The sequence below is a fragment of the Stegodyphus dumicola genome, chromosome 3 (assembly GCF_044657685.1).
Source record: "Stegodyphus dumicola isolate Sdum_Otavi_A_Nest chromosome 3, ASM4465768v1".
In the NCBI taxonomy this organism is placed as follows: domain Eukaryota; kingdom Metazoa; phylum Arthropoda; class Arachnida; order Araneae; family Eresidae; genus Stegodyphus; species Stegodyphus dumicola.
In genome coordinates, this window is record NC_140770.1 from 168,720,033 (window position 1) to 168,744,700 (window position 24,668).

The 24,668-nt window shown below is 34.4% G+C and overlaps 1 protein-coding gene across 4 annotated transcripts in view; it reads left to right on the forward strand.

The window, feature by feature from the left end:
• LOC118204855 (complement factor B-like) overlaps window positions 1–24,668 on the forward strand; it is a 122,757-nt gene that overhangs the window by 20,760 nt on the left and 77,329 nt on the right. For all 4 annotated transcript variants that reach the window (XM_085813598.1, XM_085813595.1, XM_085813597.1 and 1 more), the window contains exons 2-5: window positions 6,613–6,699; window positions 8,757–8,948; window positions 15,893–16,102; window positions 22,465–22,641. In XM_085813598.1, the coding sequence (XP_085669724.1) occupies window positions 6,624–6,699; window positions 8,757–8,948; window positions 15,893–16,102; window positions 22,465–22,641 (655 nt within the window). In that variant the 5' untranslated portion in view covers window positions 6,613–6,623. The remainder of the gene's footprint in view (window positions 1–6,612; window positions 6,700–8,756; window positions 8,949–15,892; window positions 16,103–22,464; window positions 22,642–24,668) is intronic.

Below are 24,668 nucleotides of genomic sequence, written 5' to 3' on the forward strand. Positions count from 1 at the left end.
ACCAGGCGGTTAAAAGCTCGGATACGGCAAGAAATAGACAAAAATTATACTATGATAGAAAACGCCGTGAAGCAGATTTTAAAGTTGGAGATAAAGTGTTGAAGCGGAAATTTTCTTTGTCAAGTGCCCCAGACAATTTTGCTGCAAAGTTAGCTCCAAAATTTGAAGGCCCCTATGTAATTCAGGAAATAAAAGGAGTCGTATTGTACCTTAAGGACGAGAGAGGGGAAATCTGTAAAGCAAGTCCCGACCAGGTGAAAAAATATTATAATCAAAATGATTTTGAAATCCTTAAAAGTTTCTTGCAGGACTCAAGCGTAAAAAAAGTAGAAGGTCCAGAAGTAACGTCACCCGCTCCAACACCCAAGAAGCAGAGAACTGAAGAGAAACGTAGCCATGCTACAAGTCATGCGACGGTACCGAAAAGAAGAAATGAAAACGTTCAGACTCCAGCATTTAAGAAATACAAGAAAGCAACGCCGCCGCGTAAAGAAGCTTTGGTAAAGAGGAAAACACCACTTACAACGTATCGCAGTAGAAATTCTGCATCGAGGAGGCTTCCAGGGCCAGAGTGTCAGGTGCAAACAAGGCCGCCGTTCCCGAGAACGAAACGACAGCAGGAGGAATGAAAAGACCACCACCAAGAGAAGAAATTCAAGCATGATTCCAGACCGGAGGACGCCAAGACCAGCCGTCCAGGGGCAAAACGGAAAAGACAGCAACCCGACGACTACCACTCCAAGAAGCCAGCATCAGAGGGCGAAAAAGAAATATCAACATGGACGGCACTCGAAGGACACAAAGGAGACGACTGACGTCGGTGAAGTCCATATCGTGGGAGCAGTTCTGCCAGAAGAGGATGTCGGAGTTCCAATCATCGAAAACTCATCGAGAATCATCGAAGTTCTATGTTTTGACGGAAGTCAATTTGTCTCGATTGAGACTTAGTTTTGTTTTACTTTATTTAGCTAAGGCAAAAGTATTATTTTCTTTAAGTATAAAATCTAAGAACAAGCAGTTTCTGTTGGTCGAAAGACTAATTCTGTTATGTTAAAGCCAAAATTTGGCCGAAGATAAAAATAACTTCGTATTCTTGTATTAATAAGAAATTTAGTTTCAGTGCCGCCAGCTTGGCGAAGAATGCGTAAATTAAAAATGTATTTTTCTCTTATTCATTTTATGGTAAATTGTAAAAATCATATGTATTAGAATTTTGTAAATATACGTAAATACCTGAAAGTTATGTAAAAGTAGAATTTAGTCTAGAAGCATAAAATTTTAGATGCTAAAAGTAAATGCTCAAAAGAAATGAATTGAAATTTAAGTATTAAACTGTAGATAAAATCATGCTTTAGAGCGAAAGCCTGCATGTGTAAAGATGAATGAGGGGGAATTTAGAATGAATGTGTTTTGTAGGGTTCTCCACCTACACTTGAATTTTAAGAATGTTAAAATAGCTCATCGAGTTTTAGAATGTCGAGTAAGGTGTGTCTATTTGTTCCTTGAATTCTAACAAATCATTGTGGTTAGGGGAAGTGTTGCAATACTAAAACACGAATATTCCCGTTTGACACCACACATGGTGGAGAGCCAGGGTAAAGTTAAATTCATGTTTGAATACTTGAATGAATGTGAATTAAGCAGTAACTAAGGAAAATAAATCGATCAAAAACAAAAACTTATTCAGTGTCAAGAAAGTGTAAATTATAATGTATTTAGAAAGATACTGATACTTATTCCTTCCAGATGCTGGAAGGAAGAGAACAGATTGATTGCTGAAGTCCAGGAAAGGTTGCTGTAAGAAGAGAGGGTTAAATAAGTATCTACAGAAATTTATTCTACCTTTTTTGAGAAAACAGTTTTTTTATGTAAACGAGGCTCTTAAATTTTAGTTCAGAATTGTGGAAACTTTTCAACAGGTCGTTTCTAGGACCTGCTTCCAAGTTTACCAAATTCTGGCAGCGGCAAATGTAGGGTTTATATTTATTTTAACTAGCATTTATTTTAAGTTTAAACTATCTTTCCTGTCAAGCCTTACTTTCCCCTGGAATTGCCAATGCCAGAATATGTAAATTTTAGTAGAACGCGCAAAGTATTCAAAATAGTCAGCGGAAGTATTCTGAGTTAAATAGAAGGGAAACGAGTTCGAAAGTGTGCCTTCTTGCTTCACGAGCGTGGAGGTGGCTAGTTAGAAATTGAAGAACCACGCGTTTCGGCCTGTGTGCTTGCCTCGGCAGATAGTTAAATCTTTCAACGTAATATTCAGAAGTTTGCTGAATTGTCAGCGTTATCTTAGAATACGGTTAGGTTAGTTACGTTTAGAGAGCCTCGTAGGTAGTCACTTGTTATTATTAATTTTTTAGTTTCTTATTTTTATTTTACCGCCGAGTCGGTGTAGTTTGTGAGCGTCAACAGCACGCATCTGTAATTTCTGTTGTTAAAAATTTCTGTTGTTTAAGTTGAATAAAAAGGGATTTAAACGCTTCTCAAAACTTTGTGTACTTTCCAGTTCATAGCAGTCACCACTATTGTTGCGTGCAGGTTGGAAGCGAGCAACATTACAATTTAATTATGAATAATAATGAATAATGAAATCTATTGCATGTCAATAGAGAGCGAAATTATATATAGTCAGGTCAATAAATTGCTGAACGTGTGGCAAGAATGGACAAGGGAAATTAGCAACTCCTAAATTTATTAACCAGAAGCTCATTGGAAGCAAAATGCGCATAAGGTTTAGATTAAGATGGCATGAAAATGTCGAAACTGAATGTTAAAACTTTTTTTAATTTACAGGTCAGGTCAGGCTGATGCAATAGTGGACACTCAATGGTAATAGTGGACACCCATAGGTGATTGGGGGTACACGGGAACTGCGCCTACCTATTCAGAGCTGAACACACCGCAGGGTCCCATAGAGAAACCATTGCGCGCCTTGAAAATTGTTTTGCAGCATTTGATGTCTTTCGTACTTAGAAAAATTTCGAACAGTTGATACCTTTTGCTCTCACATATATTTAGAACATTTGGTACTGTGACGTCGTAAATGTGCCAGTTGTAAGGAAGATAGCACTGGCGATGCATCACTCCCATTATTCACAACACAAGATGATACAGATACAAAATTTAATTAATTAGAAAACTTTTAAGATATCCCAGATGGTGACACGATCAGAGACGTTAGATAAGATGGCTCTCGTCACCCCACTGGACGAATGATAAATCTCCACACCTTCGCTCGATGGAGGAGCTTCTCAACTCTCTCTGCGACAGGCATCGAAACCACTTCTGTTATACTTGCGCAGGCGCAGTACCCTGTAACGTCGTTGCCATCCACAGTTGTTCATTACAGTACCTTTCTCACTTACAGGAATTTAGAACATTTGGTGCTTATGGCTCTTATAAAATTTATACTTGCAGATCTCCGATAATTCATGTATAATTAGAAAAATACTAATTTGAAACGAAATATTTGTACGTAATATTCTTTATTTACCGGTTCTTTTATGCAAAAATTGTTACTGCAAAAATTCTTTATGTAAAATGTCCTAATATAAAGTCCTTTTATACTAGTTAAAATACTAGTATATTTTATACTTGTTCTTTTATACTAGTAAAGTTTTTTGCTAAGTGCATGCTTTCTTTTTTTTCCTCTGTTCCTTAATCTAAAGTTTAAATGGGTAGAATTTTTTTTAGCCCCAAAGGAACGCTAGTCTCGAATGGGATACTCGTTTCGAAACGATATTTTACGTTAAGCGACGTATCGCTTTTCAAATTGTTGCCAACAATTATTATCGCCCTGTATTATATTTCGAGAAATTAAAATAATGAAGAATCTGCATGAATGTATGTATGTTTGTCGCACTGTGAAAACACAACGGTACCTACAGCCATCAAATTTTGATAACGTAGTACTCTACCCGAACATGAGGGCCTGGATACTCGAATTTGGATGTTGACATTTGTTTTATTAATAATTTCAAATTTTGTAAAACTTTCAAGAATTTTTGATTGAATTTGACAAATTCAACGATTTCAAAGCGAACACTGTCAACACTGTAGGAAACTGGAGATAAAAAATATACATTTTTATCTCCAGTGCGCGAGACTGTCTATTAGAAATTCTAAAGATATGCTGCTTTTTTAAATATTTTGTCATTTTACTGTTGAATCGAATTTTACATGGGGTAAGCGTCAAGAACGTGCTATTTAATAAATAAAGTAAAAACCCAAAACGCTAATAATTAAAAGATTAAAAAAAAAGAGAGAGAGAGAGAGATTTGTAAAGCCATCTTAGTACGAAAACTGAACATTGATATGATGAACTTAGAAAAAGAAGAAAAAAAAAAAAAAAAAAAAAAAAAGAAAGAAAGAAAAATGTACGCCAACACTCAAAGGTTGCATCGGGAATTCTAAACATAAACTGCTCCGTTGCTTTTTAAATTTTTGTAATTTGCTGTTGAATTGTATATGGCATAAGTGCTAATAGAATGATGTTTAGCTTAGTAACAAAAAAGGCGAAAGCTAAAACCTTTCGTCTTTGACTCATCTCCTCTACGTTTCTACTCGGTCGAAGTGAGCGTTTACATTGTCAGAGTAGTAGTAACGAGCGGCTCGCTACGAGCCGCTGCTGTCCTCCTTAGCTTAGTAACAAAGTTAAAGAAATAAATAAGGAATGGATCAGTAGGAATGCAACAGTAGACTGGTACACTGGGTGCTCATAGAGAAAATAATAAACCGAACATAAAAACCATAACATGCTCATAAAAACCGAAACAAACTCTTTTGGCGAGAGTTAGAACCTGAAACCTTTCAGATTTTTTTCATTAATATTTCATCTTGGCGAAGTTCGTTAATGCATGTTATATAATAATATATGTTAATTTATAGTGGTATACACTGAAGTGACAAAAGTCATGGGATAGCAATATGCAAATATACAGATGGCAGTAGTATCGCGTAGAAAATGTGTAAATGCGAAATGCTTTGGCAGAGCTTTCATTTGTGTTCAAGTTATTCATGTGAAGAGGCTTTGACGTGATTATGGCCGCACGACGAGAATTAACAGACTTTACGCGGAATGGTACTTGGAGCTAGACGCATGAGTCATTCCATTTCGGATATCGTTAGGGAATTCAACATTCCGAGATCCACAGTGTCAAGAGTGTGCCGAGAGTATCTAATTTCGGGCATAACATCCCACCATGGACAGCGCAGTGGCCGGCCACCTGCACTTAACGACCGAGACCAGCGATGTCTGCGTAGAGTTGTCAATGTTCACAGACAAGCAACACTGCTTCAAATAACCACAGAAATTAATGTGGGACGTACGAGGGGCGTGTCCGATAGGACAGTGCGGCGAAATTTGTCTTCCTTGGGCTATGCCAGCAGAAGACCGACTCGAGTGCCTTTACTGACAGCACGACATCGCCTGCAGCGACTCTCGTGGGCTCGTGAGCATATCGGTTGGTCCCTAAACGAATGGAAAACCGTGGCTTGGTCAGATGAGTCACGATTTCAGTTGGTAAGAGCTGATGGTAGGGTTCGAGTGTGGCGCAGACCCCACGAACCCATGGACCCAAGTTGTCAACAAGGCACTGTTCAAGCTGGTGGTGGTTCCATAATGGTCTGGGCTGTTTTTACATGGCATGGACTCGGTTCTCTGGTGCAACTGAACCGATCATTGACTGGAAATGGATACCTTCAGCTACTTGGAGATCACTTACAGCCATTCATGGACTTCAGGTACTCAAACAACGATGGGATTTTTATGGATGACAATGCGCCATGTCACCGGGCCACAATTGTTCGCGATTGGTTAGAAGAACATTCTGGACAATTCCAGCGAATGATCTGGAAACCCATCGAACATTTATGGGACATCATCGAGAGGTCAGTTCGTGCCCAAAACCCTGCACCGTCAACACTTTCACAATTATTGGACGTTTATAGAGGCAGCATGGCTCAATATTCCTGCAGGGAACTTCCAACGACTTGTTGAGTCCATACCACGTCGAGTTGCTGCACTTCGCCGGGCTAAAGGAGGACCGACAAAATATTAGGAGGTATCCCATGACTTTTGTCACTTCAGTGTAATATTCGATTATCATATAACAGACGGGTGATCGAATCCTTAGGTCATTGTTATCATCTTCAAGAGCATGCAAAACTCCGGCTCTGCTGCGCATCTCATTGGCGCTAATGGACAGCAACATGGGCAAGCAACTACATACAAGAAGTCACCGAGGTCTCTTGCACCAACGTGATCGTTACAACCCTAAACTGTAATATTAGGATATGAGTAGTGTAAATGAGTTAAATTAATTGTATCCATTGTTAATATTTTATAACTAGTAATCCATTCTATTATTTATTACTATTATTTTTCAAGGACAAAATATACAATTTGAGGCCATTATATATTCTTATGCTCGTAGTAATCTTCCCTTATTCATAAGATAAAGTACCTTTCTCCCAAAATAAATATGAATTTTCCGAATAAAGTCTTTTTCCAAGAATGTATGTTTAATATTTCTTTGTGATAAGTATCATACTAACATGTATAATACCGTGATAAGTATTATATTTTTACATGTTTGAAATTCTGTTTAGATGGAGATATAATGTTGCAGTGTCGTATACACCAGGTGCTGTTTGGAATCTATGTAGCCTCTGTTCTTCTACATCTGGCTTTAAGTGGTAAAATTTTATATTACATTTTATAAGGAATTTGTAATGATAAATTTTGCTTCTTAATATATTATTTTGGTTTTAAATATTGATAAAAATTTCCATATTATGGACGCAAATTATTTCGTCTAAATAAAACTATTCCTTCTTTGTCATGAAGTATTTTAGACACAAATTACTTTGTCTAAATACTTGATGACAAATGGCATGTAATTTGATTTCAAATTAGGCGGGTGGAAGGAATGCAGATTTGCAGATTTTCTATGTTAGAATGTTGGCATATTTTAGTGATCAGTTTCAGATAGAAATAACTCATCTGGTGGCATCCTTTTTTCCTCTTCTGGTTTGTTACTAGAAATAAATATTTTATTTTTGCGTAAGAAGAGTGCAGCTATGTAAAACAGGTGTATCAGTGGTAGACTAGACGATACAGGCAGAATGCTTGCATCGCTTAGGCTTAGAGCCGGCCTTGTCTTGTAAAATCTCATTATTCTGCAATAACAAAATTGTTCTTTTTTTTAGAATTGTTGGTAGAGTGCCGCAAGAAGGTAATTTTTTTTCTTTTCTTTTTTTTCCTTGGTTAACTAGTATTTTTCGAAAGCTTTTCGTTTGAAACTGCAATTTAATGTGTAATATTAGTATGTACTTAAACGACAACTCAAAGCAGAATTTAAAAATGGTCTTTATAGAAAATAACATGATTTTTAAGCCACTCCTTATCATTTTTATTCAATCGTTTTTCAGTCTCTTTGCCCTGAAATTACACAGAAATGCTTTAGTCTGTCAATCAGATTTTCTATATTCACCTAAAATATAATAGCTATAGCTTACAATTTTAATTTTAGTTAAACTATGTTCACTTTAATACTCTTTTTTATATGGTGCTATTAAGAGGTAATTCTGTACTATGACATTTTGTACTAATGTAAAAAGTGTTCTGAGGCAGTATCATTTTATGAAATATAGTACCATTCGTATTGGGTTGACTCAGGAGCAAAAGGGTATGATAATGTAAACCGAAGCACGATTCGAGTGACATTCTAAGATTCCAGTTCCGTGTATCGAGCGAGAGATTCATTGATTCGAGTGACAGACTGAGATTTTAGACTGGTTTTCTTGTAGCAGAAGCAGTGGAGTTGTGGTATATAATATACAGGGTGGCACACGGAATTTCATATACTTCCATTCGCATTTTGGCACCTGAGAGAGATGGTTCGGTAGTTAAACCATCGAAACTAGCCCTGGAAAAATTTGGAAATATAACGCTGTTAAAAGTAACGGAGACCTTTGAGCTGCGCTATATTTGCAAGTTTTCTTGCCAAAACTTTATCTGTCAAAATTTCCCATAAAACGAAAGCATACCAATTAATATCCGGGCTATTCGGAGCCACTATCTCCCACTTTCGTAACGTTCAGGAAACGAATGTGACATTGCATGAACATTAAACATCTCATACAGGAAGTCAAGAACAGCGTCTGCAGTGTGTGAGAAAGCTTCGTCTTGCATGAATCACTGAGTGCGTAAAGGGAAAATATTGGCATTTGCAGGTGCGTGGACACTTGGCAGACAACTGTTGACACAATCTGTGAATCACCTGTTTGCAGGGAGCCGATATGATACTAAAGTGTGTTCAAAAACATATTTATGCCGCTACCAAATTCTTCATTTCTTCAAAAAACATTAAAGTTCACCTTATGTTCAATAATCAACCAGAGATTATCAACCATCTTGCAAACTGCTGTTTCGCGACAAATTAGAGTCCGATTCTTACGTCTCCTGACATCTAGCGGGTTTTCTACGAGAAAAAAGCACATAAATATGGGTTTTTAACATTCAGTTATATAATGTTAAAAAATTTATGGGTTAATTGAAAGGTATAACATTTCGTGCGCACACTCTGTGTATGCCTCCATTACAGTAACGGTGTTAAGTACAGAAGGTTAAAGCCATATGATTCAAAATTATAAAAGTCTCTGACTGAGAATGCCTCTGTTATTTTAAATACCGTCAATTCACTTGTGAGAAAGTTAGTACTTCAGTGACTAAACTGCATTCCTATCCACAGATTGCATCTTTCCGGAAAAGAAACTTCCCAACGGTCGCATCCGGTACCAGGCGCCCGGCGATGTGAACCTCACTCGTGCCAATGAAGGATATCTTCTACGCTTCAGATGTAATCGCGGACATACGAGAGTTGGACCCAAAGCCATTCTTTGCGCAGATAACGAATGGACGGAGCCGTTCCCACAATGTCTTAGTAAGTAGACTTGTTTGTAAATCAATTTCTTCCTCGATTTTTGCAATTCAATAGGAACGGATGAAAAATGGACAAGCGAAATAAAGAAGGCATGTTGCCTGAGTATATTCCGAAGGATGGGACTTTTACAATGGTTTTCTTAAATATTTACCGCTTTGTAATAGCCAGGACTCTCCAGATCCATCGCAGTTGCGGCGTTCCGTTTGGAGACCGGATATGATTTCTCGCTAAACATCTTCACCGCACTAGTATAGTATATGATAGCCCTGTGTGCACTTCGTGCAACCAGAATTGAGGTGGATAGAGATCATTTGTTAAAATTTTGCTCGTTAAAGGACGAAAACCTGTACAGTCGATATTGGTGGACAAGCGAGCTGATGCAGTTGAAATCCAGCGTTTATTTTTTATGCTTAATATAGTTATATGTTTCCAGTTTCGATGTAGTTCGATTCTACTTTAATTGTGCCAATCATAATAACGGTGTTAATCGTGCGGCAATGTCAGTTCTACACCATACCTCTCCCACGCAGTGTCACTGCTATATGCAAAGTGTCCATAATTTAGTCATCGGATAACAAAATTAAACTGAAACTTAATTTTATGAAGTAACAAGAAATAATTTATATCGATATAATGTTTAGTTCAAGGAATTTTGTTTGTTTTAATTTTTTTCAATCAGGTTAATTGCTTTTTGTAATTCTATTTTTGTATCTTTTTCCATGTTCCAATCTCATGCATTTGTATGCAAGGGTGTAAATAATATAAAATCAAGTCTCTTTGCAGTTAAAAAAAATATCGCATTCAAGAATTCAAATCTCTTCAAAAATTAGTTAATTACCTTATATATCTGTGTATAAGTCAGAACATTTAACAGTTTTGTTTTTATTACTATGTAGGACCCTCTGATCTATCTTCTAATGTAACATCTGAAATATGTATAGAAACCAAACCGAAGAAAGATAAAAAAGAACCCTTTATTAACTCTTTTAAAATTCACAAAACGTCGCCTTGACGCTAACACACTACGCCTCACTCGGTCAGTAACTCAAATAACAGGAACTAAACTAAAAATTCGAAGATATTAACAAGTAGAATTACGCTAGAGAGCTCAGATAATCCCGTTTTCTGAAACAGCGTCGAATATCTAGTGGCAGCAAAGTAATAGCTGTAACTGCACGTTAACCAGCAATAAATGAAAAACAGAAGCTCGTGCTACAAAAGTACAGGAGACAGGAGACCGCTGGGTGAGCAGCTGTGCCTCCATGAAGAAGACTTTTACCTTTATTGCTCACTCAGTGGGACCATGTTTATTTAAATTTTATATTACAATTAAAATTTTACTATTTTGATATATATATATAAATTTGACCATATGCTTGCCATACATTAATAGAATTTCATATAAATATTAACAGAAAGTATTACAAAAGTACAGTGTTCGCTCACACTCTCTTACTTTCCGTTCTAGAACTCGGTATTTAAATCTTTTCTCTTCAAAGTAGAATTTGCGTTACTTCACGCGCGCTACCAAATTTAAATAGTCTGGCATTGACAATTAGAGGAATGAAGAGTTATAGGAAAGAAGTAAAATTAATTAAATTGGCTACTTAAAATAAATATAAATCCCTGCAACCAAATATAAGTTTTGAGGTCGACTCTGATATGCGAGTTCAGCATAATTCTGATTGCATAATCCTCTGATTGCAAAAAGGATACTGCTGATTAAATAATTGAAAATATTTTATTTAATCTTAATACACATTAATCGAAATTATTAATTCCAGTTGTGGCGTTTATGTTTACGTTTTACCAAAGGAATATTATTTAATTTACTTCTGTCCTTTCTTGCTGTTTTAGTTATGAGATTTCACTCATTCCAAAAATTTATGTAGCTTTGAGTGGAAAGCATTTTTACTATAAAGAGATAGAAAAATCGTTTTAATTCTGTGGGTGTGCCCAAAGTGGGCACACTGATTGAATAGAGCTTCGAAAAGAGTGCTGAAACGAGCATTGTTGTGAATGAACTGACCGATGAGATGCGTAGAAACAAAGAATACAGACTCTCAGTTGTCCTAGATGATCGGTGAACCCCGTCTGGACACACCTAGGGTTCGCCGTTTGACTTTAGGCAAGATTTCAAGGTAAAAATTTAAAAATAACATAGAATAAGGAGATTAGCATACAGCCAAAAAAAATAACATAGAATTCTTTTTCAAACAATTCCTTTTATACCCTAAAAAAAATCTGGAAGATTTCTTTGAAAAATGAGGGTCTTAAAAAACTAAACATGGCTAAAATATATGGACTGGTTTGTGTTCAGCTGCCATCTACTATAAATAAAGAAGGTTCAGAGTAACCTATGGTAACTTATAAATCCCTTTTCATTCAATTTCTCTGTGTGTACAGAATGAAATTTATAGTAACCCTTTAAATCCTTTTTCATTCAATTTTCCTGTGCACACAGAAGGAAATTTTTAAGTGTGTCCAGACCGGACACACTGAGCCGCAAAGTGTTAAAGCCGCTGCCGTCTGTTGATAACGCTAATGCTGGTCTTTCTGTGAGTATTGTAGATTGAGGTTAAATCCTATTTTGGCAAATATGTATTTGAATGTTTTGTCACGGCATTGGCAAGCTTGTAGCTTCCAGTCAAATTAAATTTAAATTGTTGAATTAATATTCATTGTGAAAAGAGGCTTTGAGTTTTAAACCCAATCTAAGTTAAATGGTAAATTTGTGTTTGTATATTTTAATTTAATCACACGCAAGTGGTGAGTGATAAATTTGAAACGTTTTAATTCTGTGTCTATTTGTTTGACGGTTAAATATTCTGATGGTGATAACTCGAGTGCCTGCTGACAAGTGTTTCTAACACCTGAGTCTTCACAGAACGTAAGAAACACTTTGTCATATAGTATTAACTTTACTAATTAACTGGAAACCATAGTAAATGTTACATAATATCCATCTTAAAGTTTCGTAAAGACATGTTTGAATTAATTATCTTTCTTATTATTGCGTCATTATAAAGATTTCTATTTAATTGTGCCAGTCATAATACTGGTATTAATCCTGCGACAGTGTCGGTTTTACACCATACCTCTCCCATGCAGTGTCGGTGCTATATGCAAAGTGTCCATAATTTAATCATCAGATAACACAACTAAACTGAAACTTAATTTTATGAAGTAACAAAAAATAATTTATATCGATATAATCTTTAGTTTAAGGAATTTAGTTTATTTTAATGTTTTTCAAATGGCAACCAGGAACTTGTTTGTTTACAGACAAAATGGCTTCATGCATTGAAAAAGCAGTAAGCTATTTCTTTGCTGTATGAAAGTAATAATTTAAACTTATTTTAGTATTTTATACTCTTAGTAAATGTATTTATTTACATTTACTAGCCATCGTAAAAAACAACATTTTCAACAAAAACTAATCCATTATTTTTAACGATATTTGTTTTATGGTTATGGGAAATATAACATCTGAAAATAGATTAAAGGCGATTTCAACATAAAATTAATAAAGTCCACAAACGGAACAATCAATTGAAAGATGGTTAAAACAATTTCGAGAGATCAGACATATAAAGGAATACAGGAGGTATAGGTAGGTTAAGCGTCGTGATGAAAATAGGTGATACTTTGGTAGACGGTTGCACGGAGTTTTTGCGATTTACATTGGCGCAATTGTTGGCGCGGTTTTTACAATCGTCAGCCATCTTAAAAAACGCTGTTTTTACGTGTAATAGTAAAGTATTCGAAACTTTAAAAAAATAAATATCGTTAAAAATAATGGATTAGTTTTTTGTTGAAAATGTTGTTTTTAAGATGGCTAGTAAATGTAAATAAATACGTTTACTAAGAGTATAAAATACTAAAATAAGGTTAAATTATTACTTTCGTACAGCAAAGAAATAGAATAAAAACACCGCTATAAAAACATTGCGCCAACGTTTAATTGGATTAAAATATTACTTAAATTGAATATCTAATTAAAAACATCATACCAACGTTTAAAAGAATTAAAATATTACTTAAATTCAAATACTTTAAAATAAGTTTAATAGGATATAATTATTTAACATTAAAACACATATGGCAATAAATATCTCGGCAGTTTTTGAAAACAGTGTATTAATTTTTTAATAAAAAATGAAGTATAGAATTATAAAGTAAAAGAAAAATATGTACTTACATATTTTTTTGATTATTTTACCTGTCGTATATTGACAAGTACCACAAAAAATCGTAATCATAATTGAGATATCAATGAAAAAAATTTGCTGGTAAAAAGGGAGGAATGTCTAATACTTTTTTTACCGTTACAGCGGTTATTTCTTCCACCGTGACCACAATACCATATACGCCGTCCTCAGAATCGGCTCTTTTAACGATCTTCATCTGTGATCCACATCTCTCGCAATTGAAGAAGCAATTAGTGATGTTTCCTCTAAAAATTTAAAATAAATTACCTCTGACCCTTGTAACAATTTATAAATAAATCTTTGACTAGGAAAGCCAGGTTGGCCAAAATAAGGTCTCAAAGGAGAATTTTTTGATTCCGATACCAATAATTCTTGGTAATTACCAATAACACATTCATTTTCCAAACAAACATATCCATTCGCTTTGAAATCTAAGGAATTCAAAGAGATGAATAATAAAATTTTAAAATGGCGCAGTAATGCACAAATATTCAGTAACCAATTAGGGAGCTGATTACATCGCGCATAGAATTAAAATTATTTAAATAATCATTCATAATAAAAAAATTTTCAAAAAAATGCAAAATTAAATTGTATTTTAATATTTAACAGCCATAAATAATGTTTAAAACATTGGATTAAATTTATAGATATTAAAACCAATTACTTTTAAAGTAAGGTTTACGTCATTGATTACATCATCCACAGCATAAAGTTATATAAAATATCATAAACAATAAAATTTTTATTTCAAATAAAAATGCAAAATTTAATTGATTTTTAATATTTAGAAGCCATAACTAATATTTAAAACACAGAATTTACGCATAATAAAACGCTTTATTTTTTAAATAAAATGACAACAAAGTACCGGTTACCATAAATAACTTGTCCAGCAATCGGTTTACCATAAGTGGTATCGCTCGAAAAAAAAAAAAAAAAAAAAAAAAAAAAATCGCCAAAATCCGTGCAACCGTCAACCAAAGTAGCAACTGAAAATGTTTCCGCTGTTCGAGATGTGTTTGTGTGCAATCCCAGTTAATCCATCCGTCGTACCAGACTGCAAATAGAAGTGCTTAAGTCGAATGTTCATAAAGCTCAGGAACGGTTGAAGCTGAATGCGTATAAATTGCAGATTTGTCGGCATATCAAATCTCATGTTCAGTGAAAAAGTAACATTTCATGCTTAAGGAGAGGTTAATCGACGTAACTACAAAACTTTCGTTGACAGAAAGCACTCATTTTGTGAGAGAAATTGAGCGAGGTAACCCTTAAGTTTTTGATGTGCACTAACTCATAACGAAGTGACTGGTCCCTTCTTTTCTTGGAGTCATCAATTAATTCGGATGATATGCTGAGATTATTTTCGGTACCTCAACTAAAAGAAATGCAGCCAAATATTTATTTCCCACAGGATGGGGTTCCCTGACATATGTGCTACACATGTAGATGTTCATTGATGACATATTCCCAGATCGTTGAATCGGTGGAGGTGGACTAATTTCAAGTCTACCCCGTTCTTCGAAGGTTACATCACTCGGCCTTTTCTTCTGGGGATACCTGAAGAACTGAGTTTTACGTGCAGAGATTTGCAACCTCGAAAAATTAAAAAATCGAATCACCATAGCTACTGTGACTCCTCAAACGCTTAGTAACCTCTGAAAGGAAATGGAGGATAGACTTTGTACTTTTCGAGAAATTAATTGCGTTCGTGTTGAAGTGTGCTAATATAAAGCTCTTTGAAGTGCTAAAAAATTTGGTCAGTCTTTTTTTCATACTTTTTACTCTTACAAAATAGCAAATCTTCATCCTACGAATAAATTATGGACACTCTGTACAGTGTCGGTTCTATCCAGCTCCGTCCTATGAATGTAACCCAAAAGTTCGAATATTTTTTATGTATTTAAGAGGTAAGTAAGAAATTTTCCAGTGCTAAAGAAACATATTGTTGAGTGCGTAGGGGTTTGTAATTGATTGAATGCACACAGATTCGATAATAGGTTAATAAAATTAATGTTATCAACAGAAACACTTCAAAGCTCTGGAATTTTCAACAGAAGTACTCTTACAGGTGTTTATAATATCATAATCTGCAATCAGTAGTTACACTTTAAACTACTAAGATCGTTAAACACAACACAATGCAAAGCAACGAAATCTATAGAGAAAGCTAATCCGATCTCACAGTGAACTAACAACTCGCAACAATAACAGCAACAGAAAACTAAAGAATTGAGAGCACATGCTCTCTCTCTCCTGCTTTATACAGTTTTCAGCTGGCCACGAGACATTTCTAGTACTTTCTGCTTATTGAAATTACTGGAAAGCAATATGAGAATCAAATTACGATTACAGCTAATATAGTGATCAATTACATTTATTCAATTGCAGTACCTATTGTTGTGATACAGGGACCGGATCCAAATGTCGTGACATTTGACGATTTTTTGCCGAATTTGGCGACAATAAGCTCTCAAAGCCGTTATCAGCTTGGCGATATCTCGCCAAAATACCGAGATACCCAATGTTACTCAATGTTAAACGGAGTTGCTGCTGTATTCTTATTTTTCCCGCATAGCTTTCTCTTAAAAAATTTTTCGCGTTACATTACAGAGAAAAGTACAACAATTGCACATATAACTGCACTAAAATCGTGTATATATGTACAAAATTCGTAACAATATAATTCTATATTGTACTTTTCCCCCCCTTCTCTCTCTTGGAACTGATCAGAGATGGAATGTACAGAGCCACCATCCATCCCAAATGGATATTATACATTGAAAACAGGAATAGATGACCGGATAGTAATCGGCTCAACAGCTACTTACTCATGTGACGTAGGATACGAGCTGGAGAACGAAACTGCAGAAGTTCTTACCTGTGAACTGGATCTAACGACGAACAGCGTTCACTGGAGCAACCTGACTTTGAAATGCATAGGTAAGATACTTTAAATGAATGTGATATTATATAATGTGGGTATTTACCATATCTGTGTAAAAATATTTATCACATGACTATTCTTTAATATAATCCATCAAAATACTGATAAAGAATGTCAATGATTTTTATGTTTAGCTACAATTAAACTTAAGCTAAACACTATCCTGTCTTCCTTCTCTTGGATCACGCTTTGCATATTCACTCAGGCTGGAAGTTTATGCAAATTAATAGCTCGGAAATAGTTTCAAAGTTAAACTTACACCTATCAGTAATGAACACCGCGTTATACTTCAGACAAAATTAGCGCCAGTTGTATTTGTCAAGGACCTTGTTCCATGTTGTTCCATGCGATATGTTGATCATAAACCTTTGTCCAGGACCCAATTGTTAACTCCATGAAACATTCTTAAGTTTCTTGCATCTAAATTCCCAAAATTCACACCCCAGTCAGTAACAATTTGATAATTTTCCAACTAGAGATGTGTTATTCATTCGCTTTACTGAGCGACCGAACATTGATTTATCAAAAGCTCATGTAGCATTCACATACTGAGAACCCTTGTTGGAAGCGAGTCAGGAAAGTTCCCATTTTACGGAAGAAAGAAATGTTTATTCTCGCATGTTAAAAGTGAGTTTAATATTTAATATAATTTTTCAACTGTTTGAGCAATTTTTAATTTTATCGTTAGTTCTGTATTAAAAGGAAGTTTTAGTCGATCTCAGAACTATAGTTGAAAGAAATAAATCCAGAGAATTAGTGATTTGATTAAATCAAATCGACTAATATATGAAATTTTTACATCTCAGTTTTATATGCATTTCCACTACTATTAGCTAGTGCTTGTAGGGCAATATTTTCAACTGTCACTTTTCCTTTTACTATATTTCAAATTCTTTTAAAATAATACCCATTTTTATTTTACCTTTAATTTAAATTTTTCTTTTTATCTTTTCCTGTTAACGACTTTGGAAATTGGAATTTATGTAATCTTCAAATAATATAAGTTGGATGACTGTCAGCTGAAAGATTTGTATATAGTGTAATTACTCAATTGTATATATTGTAAAAAGCTAATTGTCTTCAGACATATACTGTTACTATACTGTTACTAAAAAAATGGGCCTATTTCCTGCCTTTAGACTGTCTACTAGCTCTTGGACAGCGAAAATGCCTTTTTCCTTTCTTAAATTCTTAATCATTGCGACACGACAATTAGCCAGAAATTAATTAATTTCCATTCACTAGTATTTTCGAAAAAATCTTAACAGACGGTCTCTCTCAGATAAGAACTCCACAAAATACATCCCTCAAGAATTCCAAGTCCCACCCACTACCATAAATTTCTTCACCCAAGTCTTACCGACTGATATTATTCAAAGCCCCTACTGCCGCTAAGAATTTTCGGACACCCTACACTTCTGAGTCAGACACGAAAAGAACACTTTGCCAACTCCCCCACTAGAAAGAATGTAAGTTACTTAATACCTTTCTGGACTTTATATCTTCATGTACATTCACTGATCTTATTTATATTATTTTCTATTTTATTTTTATATTATTTTTATATTATTTTTATGTTCTCTTTGATTTGTTTTTGCAAAGTTTGCATTATTTATCTTTTTTATAATCTTCTATGTTTATTTCAACTTTACTTTGATTTCGATTTCATAATGACAATTTCCAATGTTTAATTTCTACAAATAATATAGTACTCAAATACATAAAGATGATAGTGTCGGGGACGATTACTCGAGTTTTACAAGATTTCTCTACAGTAATTGATTTTTACTCCAAATTGAATTGACTAAAATGCTTCATGAGAATCAGTTCTTTGAGTAGCAACTATTCGCGGAAATATTTGGCCTGACTAGAATTGCCGGTTTGGCTTTAACTTATAACTCGAGTAAAGACGAAACACTTTCATATTTACGTATTTTTGTCAATTATTGTTCATTGAACGGGAGTTGGTTTGTTCCCCTTGAAAAGTCAACTAATTTCCGATCAATGACAATAATTACATGTTTTAATTTTTACTTTTACAATTGTAATATTATTCTTCGTGATGATTTAACTCCAGTCCCCGTTAAAACATTATTAACATTTTGCTTTCAAATTACTTCAAAACATCTTTCAAAATATAACTTACCAGTATGAATGCACACTTTTAAAATAATTCTACTTTAATTAAACTTAGGAGATAATATAATCAATTAATCAATACTGTTTAGGAAATAAATTATTTTTATATATACATATATATTGGTACTGCAGATTGAAATAAAAAAGGAGGTATAGAACTAGATGGTATAGGAGTCCCATATAAAAAATTTCAAGGTTCTAATCTTTTTTGAGTTATTTGAGATACGTACGTACGTAGAGACGCCACGAAAAAATACCTTTTGATCCATTTTAAGTCCGTTTTACATCCATTTTACGATTCGTTTTGGAAAAAAGTATTCTATCTGGACGTACAGAGATCATGCAAAGAAAAAATTAAAAAAAAACAAAAAAAATCGATCAAATGGATTCGGAAACGATCAGAATGGATATTTCCGTTGAATTATAATACTCCGAAATTTTTCGCAATTACAGAACTTTTTTCTCTTCGTATAAGGAAGTAAAAATTAGTGTGTAAGAGAAGATTTCTGTCAAAATTCAGGTTATTTATTAAAAGCTTGCAAAATTTTAATGTTGACATTCATTCTGCTTATGTTCATGAATAACTGTGGATTGGAAAATAACAAATCCACGATGACTGTCTGCCTAAGAGGAGGAATACATTAGTGGAAGACTTTCTGAGGAAACCTGGTTCTTATTCACGTTACACATAAGGGAAAACACGACCATACAGCCAGTCTGTTCGACTATTCAAAGAGCTAAACCACTCGCCCGCTACTGGAGCCTAAACAGATTTGGAAATTTTGGAAATGGGAGGGCTGATGCCTTAGCGAAGCTAGTCGCAAAACTATCAGTTGGTTTAAACCTCAGTGTGTCAGTTTTTCACTAGAAGAAAGTGTGCCAGTTTTTTCACTTTTATAGAAAAGATGCTATCTCTATTTGGAACAGAGAATATCCTGCCTTCCCTAAAGCACAATAGACACATAAATTTTTCCCTGCAGTTTCTCACAAAATAAAAGTTGATTCATTTTGAACAGGTTTTCAATCAATTTTTATCATAACAGGGCAATTTTAAGAGTAATCTGAACTTGCTTCAAGTGCTTTGTGGGTTGCGGAAGCACGATGAAGATGCTTATCTTGTAGATACATTAGGTATTTTTTTGAAGTAGGAGAAGTGAAAGTTAGCAATCGCCTTCGCCGGGAATCGAATCACGGACCTCTGAAAAACCGGCTCAGTGTGCTGATCAACCACGAAGGCACGCCAAGAAGGTGGGAGGAATACCTTATAATCTTATTGTTTCTCCAGTGTGCTCTCCCAGTCCAATGGAGGAAGAGGCTTCATGCCAACTTAAAGATTCTGTTTATAAGTTGGCCACCAACGTACTAGAAAGAATTTATTCTTTTCGAAATTTTTTTCTGAAAGTAGACTTTTGAGTTCTTAAAATTTTTGTTCTTATTTAATTATTATTTAATTGTTTTCATAACTTTTTTTTAATTTGCAGCGTAACTGTACTTTTTATTTATTTATTTCTGGATCTACAACTTACTTGTATTATCCTCATGGTATATTATTTTGTGAAAAACGAGGAGAATGAGCTAAAATTAACAAAAAGAAGGCAGAGAAAAAAGAAAAATTACAGGTAATCCGGTTTCATTTGGAATTTAAACGATGCCTGATCAACGAACTATTATTTGCATAATGCCACAAATATTTGCTTCATTGATATGAAACAACGTACTGATATGAAGTGGCGTACAGAGATTTTGAAAATATATTTAATGAATGAAATGTGGTAGTAAGTAAATTTATTCACAATTTTATTAGAGTTAAATAGTATTTGTTTTGAAGTCATCAATACTGTCGATCCATGACTTCTTTCCACATAAAATTCGCGGGTTCACTTACTTTACATATTCCTTTATAAATATTCTTCCTTAGAATAAGAATACTTCTTTCACCAATTTTGTATATCTTAGTTGTAAGGTTCATTTTAATTTATTAAACTTAAGTTAAATTACTTTTCTATCAAACCTCGTTTCATATCCCTGCCTGAATGTAAACTTCCAGCGCGCGATATTCAAATTACGTAGAATGAAGGAAGTAACTAAATCAAAGTTTTTGAGGGTGAAATCTACCTGCTTGAAGACCACGTTGCTAACTTTGATCCTCTAGCAATTAGAATTTTGCAGCGTTGATTGAATCTTGCCATTAAGCTTGTTTCCTCCGACTTCGGTCAGAGCCAGCTTGTGCACTAATTAAACTGTGAAGCAGTTAGTTATACTAAAATGTCATTCATTTTAAGTTTATCCATTACCTTTGATTTTAAGCCAAAAGTGTTGGCTTCTGTAAGTACGAGTTGGTGCTATCTACTAAACTGTATTTGAAATAATAAAAGGGTCTTTTGTGCACCCTTTCCCCGTCTTTATGGTACAGATAAGCCTCGTATAACACGGTAAATAGGTTCTAGAAAATTCCGTGTTATATGAAACCGTGTTGTATTAGACCCAGAGCCAGTATAAAAAGGGGAGTTATGTTCCAAAAACTTATTAGAAACAAATATTTTTTAATTATATATAAACAACTTAATTTTTATTAAAACTATATATGTATGTATAACACAAAACAAAAAGTATTACATATTTTAATTTAAAGCAACTTCAGTTTAATAAATTTCTTCGTTGTCATTGCTCAAGTATAATCAACAGAAAACTTTTTTTCGGTGGAATGAGATGGCTTTCACGTTCAGAATTTCTTTCTTCATTTAAAGTTCCGGCATTTTCTTCCCTCTTTAAAAAATCTGTAATTTTACTTTGCTTACTATAGTTCTTACCGGGTCATTTTAATTTCTCGATATAGAGCTAGACAGTTTTGCAACTCCATTTTGAATTTTAGGCTTATTTCAGCAGAAGCATCTGCACTCAAGAAAAATAACTCGAGATTTTCAGCTAAGCGTAGGACTTCTTTTAATTTTTTTAATGTTAAATTATTAACTTCACAACCTTCATCAGTGGTATTGTCCTCAGAATCGATTTGATTTACAGCTTCGGATGCCATTTCTAGCAAATCTTCGTCAATTTCTTCTTCCGCTAATAAATCTTGAAAGTCCTCAATAGCCATGTTCACAAAACCTTCGCCTCCGATTAAATTAATAAGTTCTAATGTGTTACCAATTTCATTTTCACGCACGTTTTCTATTTCAACTGAAGAGGGCTGTATCTTATTCTAACATGCATTTAACGTTGATTCTTTCAATTCTTTCAGCGACAAAGGTACGACGTCGATTCAGTTCTTGATTGAAAATGTCTTCCAAACTTCCATTACATTAATTGATTTTGAATGAGTTACTTCTTCATACTGCACAAAAAGTAGCGTTGGACAGTTTTTAGACACCTTAAATCAGGACGCAGGTTTTCATTTTAAAGTTTCTACTGGGCATTTTTTATCTACCAAAGCCCAGTTTTGTCAGCATTGAAAACTTGATCTTCTGTGTATTCATGTTCTTCTATAATATTTTGAAAATTTTCAGGAAACATCCTAGCAGCTTCATAATCAGCCGATGCAGATTCTCCTTGAATTCTTATGCAAAAAGCAATTGCAAAAGGCTTTTTGAAAGTTTCGAACCACCCTTTACTTCCATGTTCTTTGAGATGCTTGAAAATTTTGAGTGCTTTTTGTTTAATGATATTACCATCCAACGAAATTCTTTTTGACAGCTATCACGAACTGCACGTTTTGCGGATGTGGAAGATCCTGCAGCAACTGTACTCTTTACTTCTTTTTCGTTTTTCTTAATAGTCCGGTCTGTTTCTTCATTTCAATTAAAACTTTTTCAATATGAGATGCATTTTCTACTTTTAAAAGACGGTCCGATATTTGTGTCTGTACTAAATGAATTTCCTCTTTGAACTTTTTTTTTTTTTAAATCTGTATCGGACATGTTTGGTGATTGAAGCTTAATGTCTTAATCTGGGGACATTTGTTCATACAGGTCATCTGAGGACATTTGTTCTGAGGGGTACCGGATCTTGGAAGACAACTGGCAGAACTTACGAAACAAGGATTCTTATGTGTTAAATGACTATGCGGGTGCTTTGCATAATATGAAAAATCTTTTTTCTGTCCCTGCATACTTCAATAGAGATTATTTTCTTATAATGGTTTTCTCCAGTACATAGATTTCATAGTATTGTAAAAATTTAAATGCCATTACTTAATCACCAGTATTTTTATTCCTTGCAGAGAAGCAATCTTGCCCTGATCCTGGAGTATCTGTCGACGGTGAAAGGGAAGGGGACTGTTGTTTCATCAGAGATGTGGTGAAGTATTCTTGTAACGAAGGTTTTGAATTGGTTGGAGTAGATACTCTCGTCTGTTTGCCTGATGGTAAATGGACCGCACTGAGGCCACTCTGTCGTCGTAAGTGCGCCTTCTTTCTGAAATTTTCTTGACTCTATGCATAATGTATATATATATATATATATATATAATAAACTCTGTAAATATCTCTTGATGATTGGGCGATAGCTGTAATAGAGAGGTTTATTGCGTAACCATAATGATGGCACTGCATATAGACGTGGTCAAAGACAAGACATTGTCAGAATGTTATGAATAGTTCATCATGAATGCTAATGAACGTTATGTTGAACCGTCCATAAATGAGCATTTGCATTAAAGACATTATGAGCAGTTCATAAACAACTCTTTGCATTTTCCTAGTTAAAATTCTGTGAAAGTACCTATTTATATGTTTCTAGTTATATTTTTATTAAATTAGTTAAATTTTATTGGCATTTTGAAGGATAATTTTTCTCATCGTTTAATGTTATCAAAGTAGACACGACGAAGGTGGTCACATTAAGCGGCGCTACTGCATTTAAATGGAAAATTTTAAAGGAAATGTAATTTAAAAGAGACTACTATAAAGAATTATAAATATGACAGTAGTTACATCGTGGCGCGAATTTCAAAGATGATTTTTGCTAATTTAGGAATTTTCCCGCAAATTTCGGATAATATTTTTTTAATTATCTTTCGCTTATTATTTTTATATTAAAAACACTTTTTATGCTATTTTCATTTAGAATTTTCCCCAAAATACGCTCGAAATTTATGCTATTCCAAATTCAAAGCCACAGTTTTGAGTTTTTGGTTGCTTCTGTACTACAAGAAGAAGTCGTTTCCCGAAGTTACTCTATGACAAACACATTATTAAAAATTTGGTTCAAGGTTTCACCAAACTATGGTATTAAAAGTATTGCAACCAAAATATGGTGAAACGTTGATTAATTATTTGGTACTTTGGATGAATCATTATTTGGTAATATGTTGAACGATGAATTGGCAATACGTTGAGCCATGAATTAGCAATATATTGAACCATGAATGGGGAATGTTGTACCATAAATTGAGGATATCCTAATATGACGAAAATCGTATTATTTTTTGGTGACAAAAATGTGAATTTTCTTCGTATTGATTACAGTTTCGTAATCAACATCATCTTATATATATGCGGCTTAAGTGTTTGTCGCCGATAGTTTAGTGGTTGCTTGCGTAACTGTAAATTGTTTTATTCCCCGTGCAATGCAGCGCGTGACGAATATTACGAGAAAGGTAAGCAGGAAAAATTAAAAATACAAGAGCACGAGCATTTAACATTTAATAAATAAATTTAACATCTATATATAATAGAATTCGGAAATATGCAACCGGCAAAAACCGGCAAAGATGAAAAAACAAATGAAATAAATAAATATCTTTATTATATGCGGCTTAAGTGTCTTTTGTCGCTGATAGTTTATTGGTTGCTTGTGTAACTCTACTAGCCAATGGGGTGAAGTTGCCACGGCGCAGGGTTGCCGTTTCAATTGAGACGTAGACAATTTCCTGTAAAACTTGCCTTTGCTATGACCATCCATAAGTCTCATGGCCAAACGCTTAAGCGTGTTGGCATTTTTTTACCTGAGCCTGCATTTGGACATGGTCAACTTTACGTTGCCTGTTCAAAAGTTCGTGAAAGAACGGACGCAAAATTAAAAATAATGGATGGTCCTCTGCAAGGCGAGCTTCAAAATGATGGAAAGATCTACACAAGAAATGTTGTGTACAAAGAGAGCTTTGACATGTAAATTAACATTTTATTATTTAAATCACCTTTATTTATTGAGCTAGTGGTGACTCTTAAGAAATGTACCGCCAGTGGTTTCCTTCATTGCACTCTACTTTAAGCAATTAAGCAAATAGAAGGAGGAACACCCCCTGGGGCAGTAAGTAAAGGGGCGTCCTCGCCGCCTGCCCTGGGTAATTCAGTTTGAATTAGCAGACACCTTTGCGCAAATCATTTTAATTACAATTTATAATATCTAGAACAGCGGTCATTTCATATGACCGCCGGGCTTTCTAGTAAACTAATATATATCTACCGACATTTGTCTTCTATA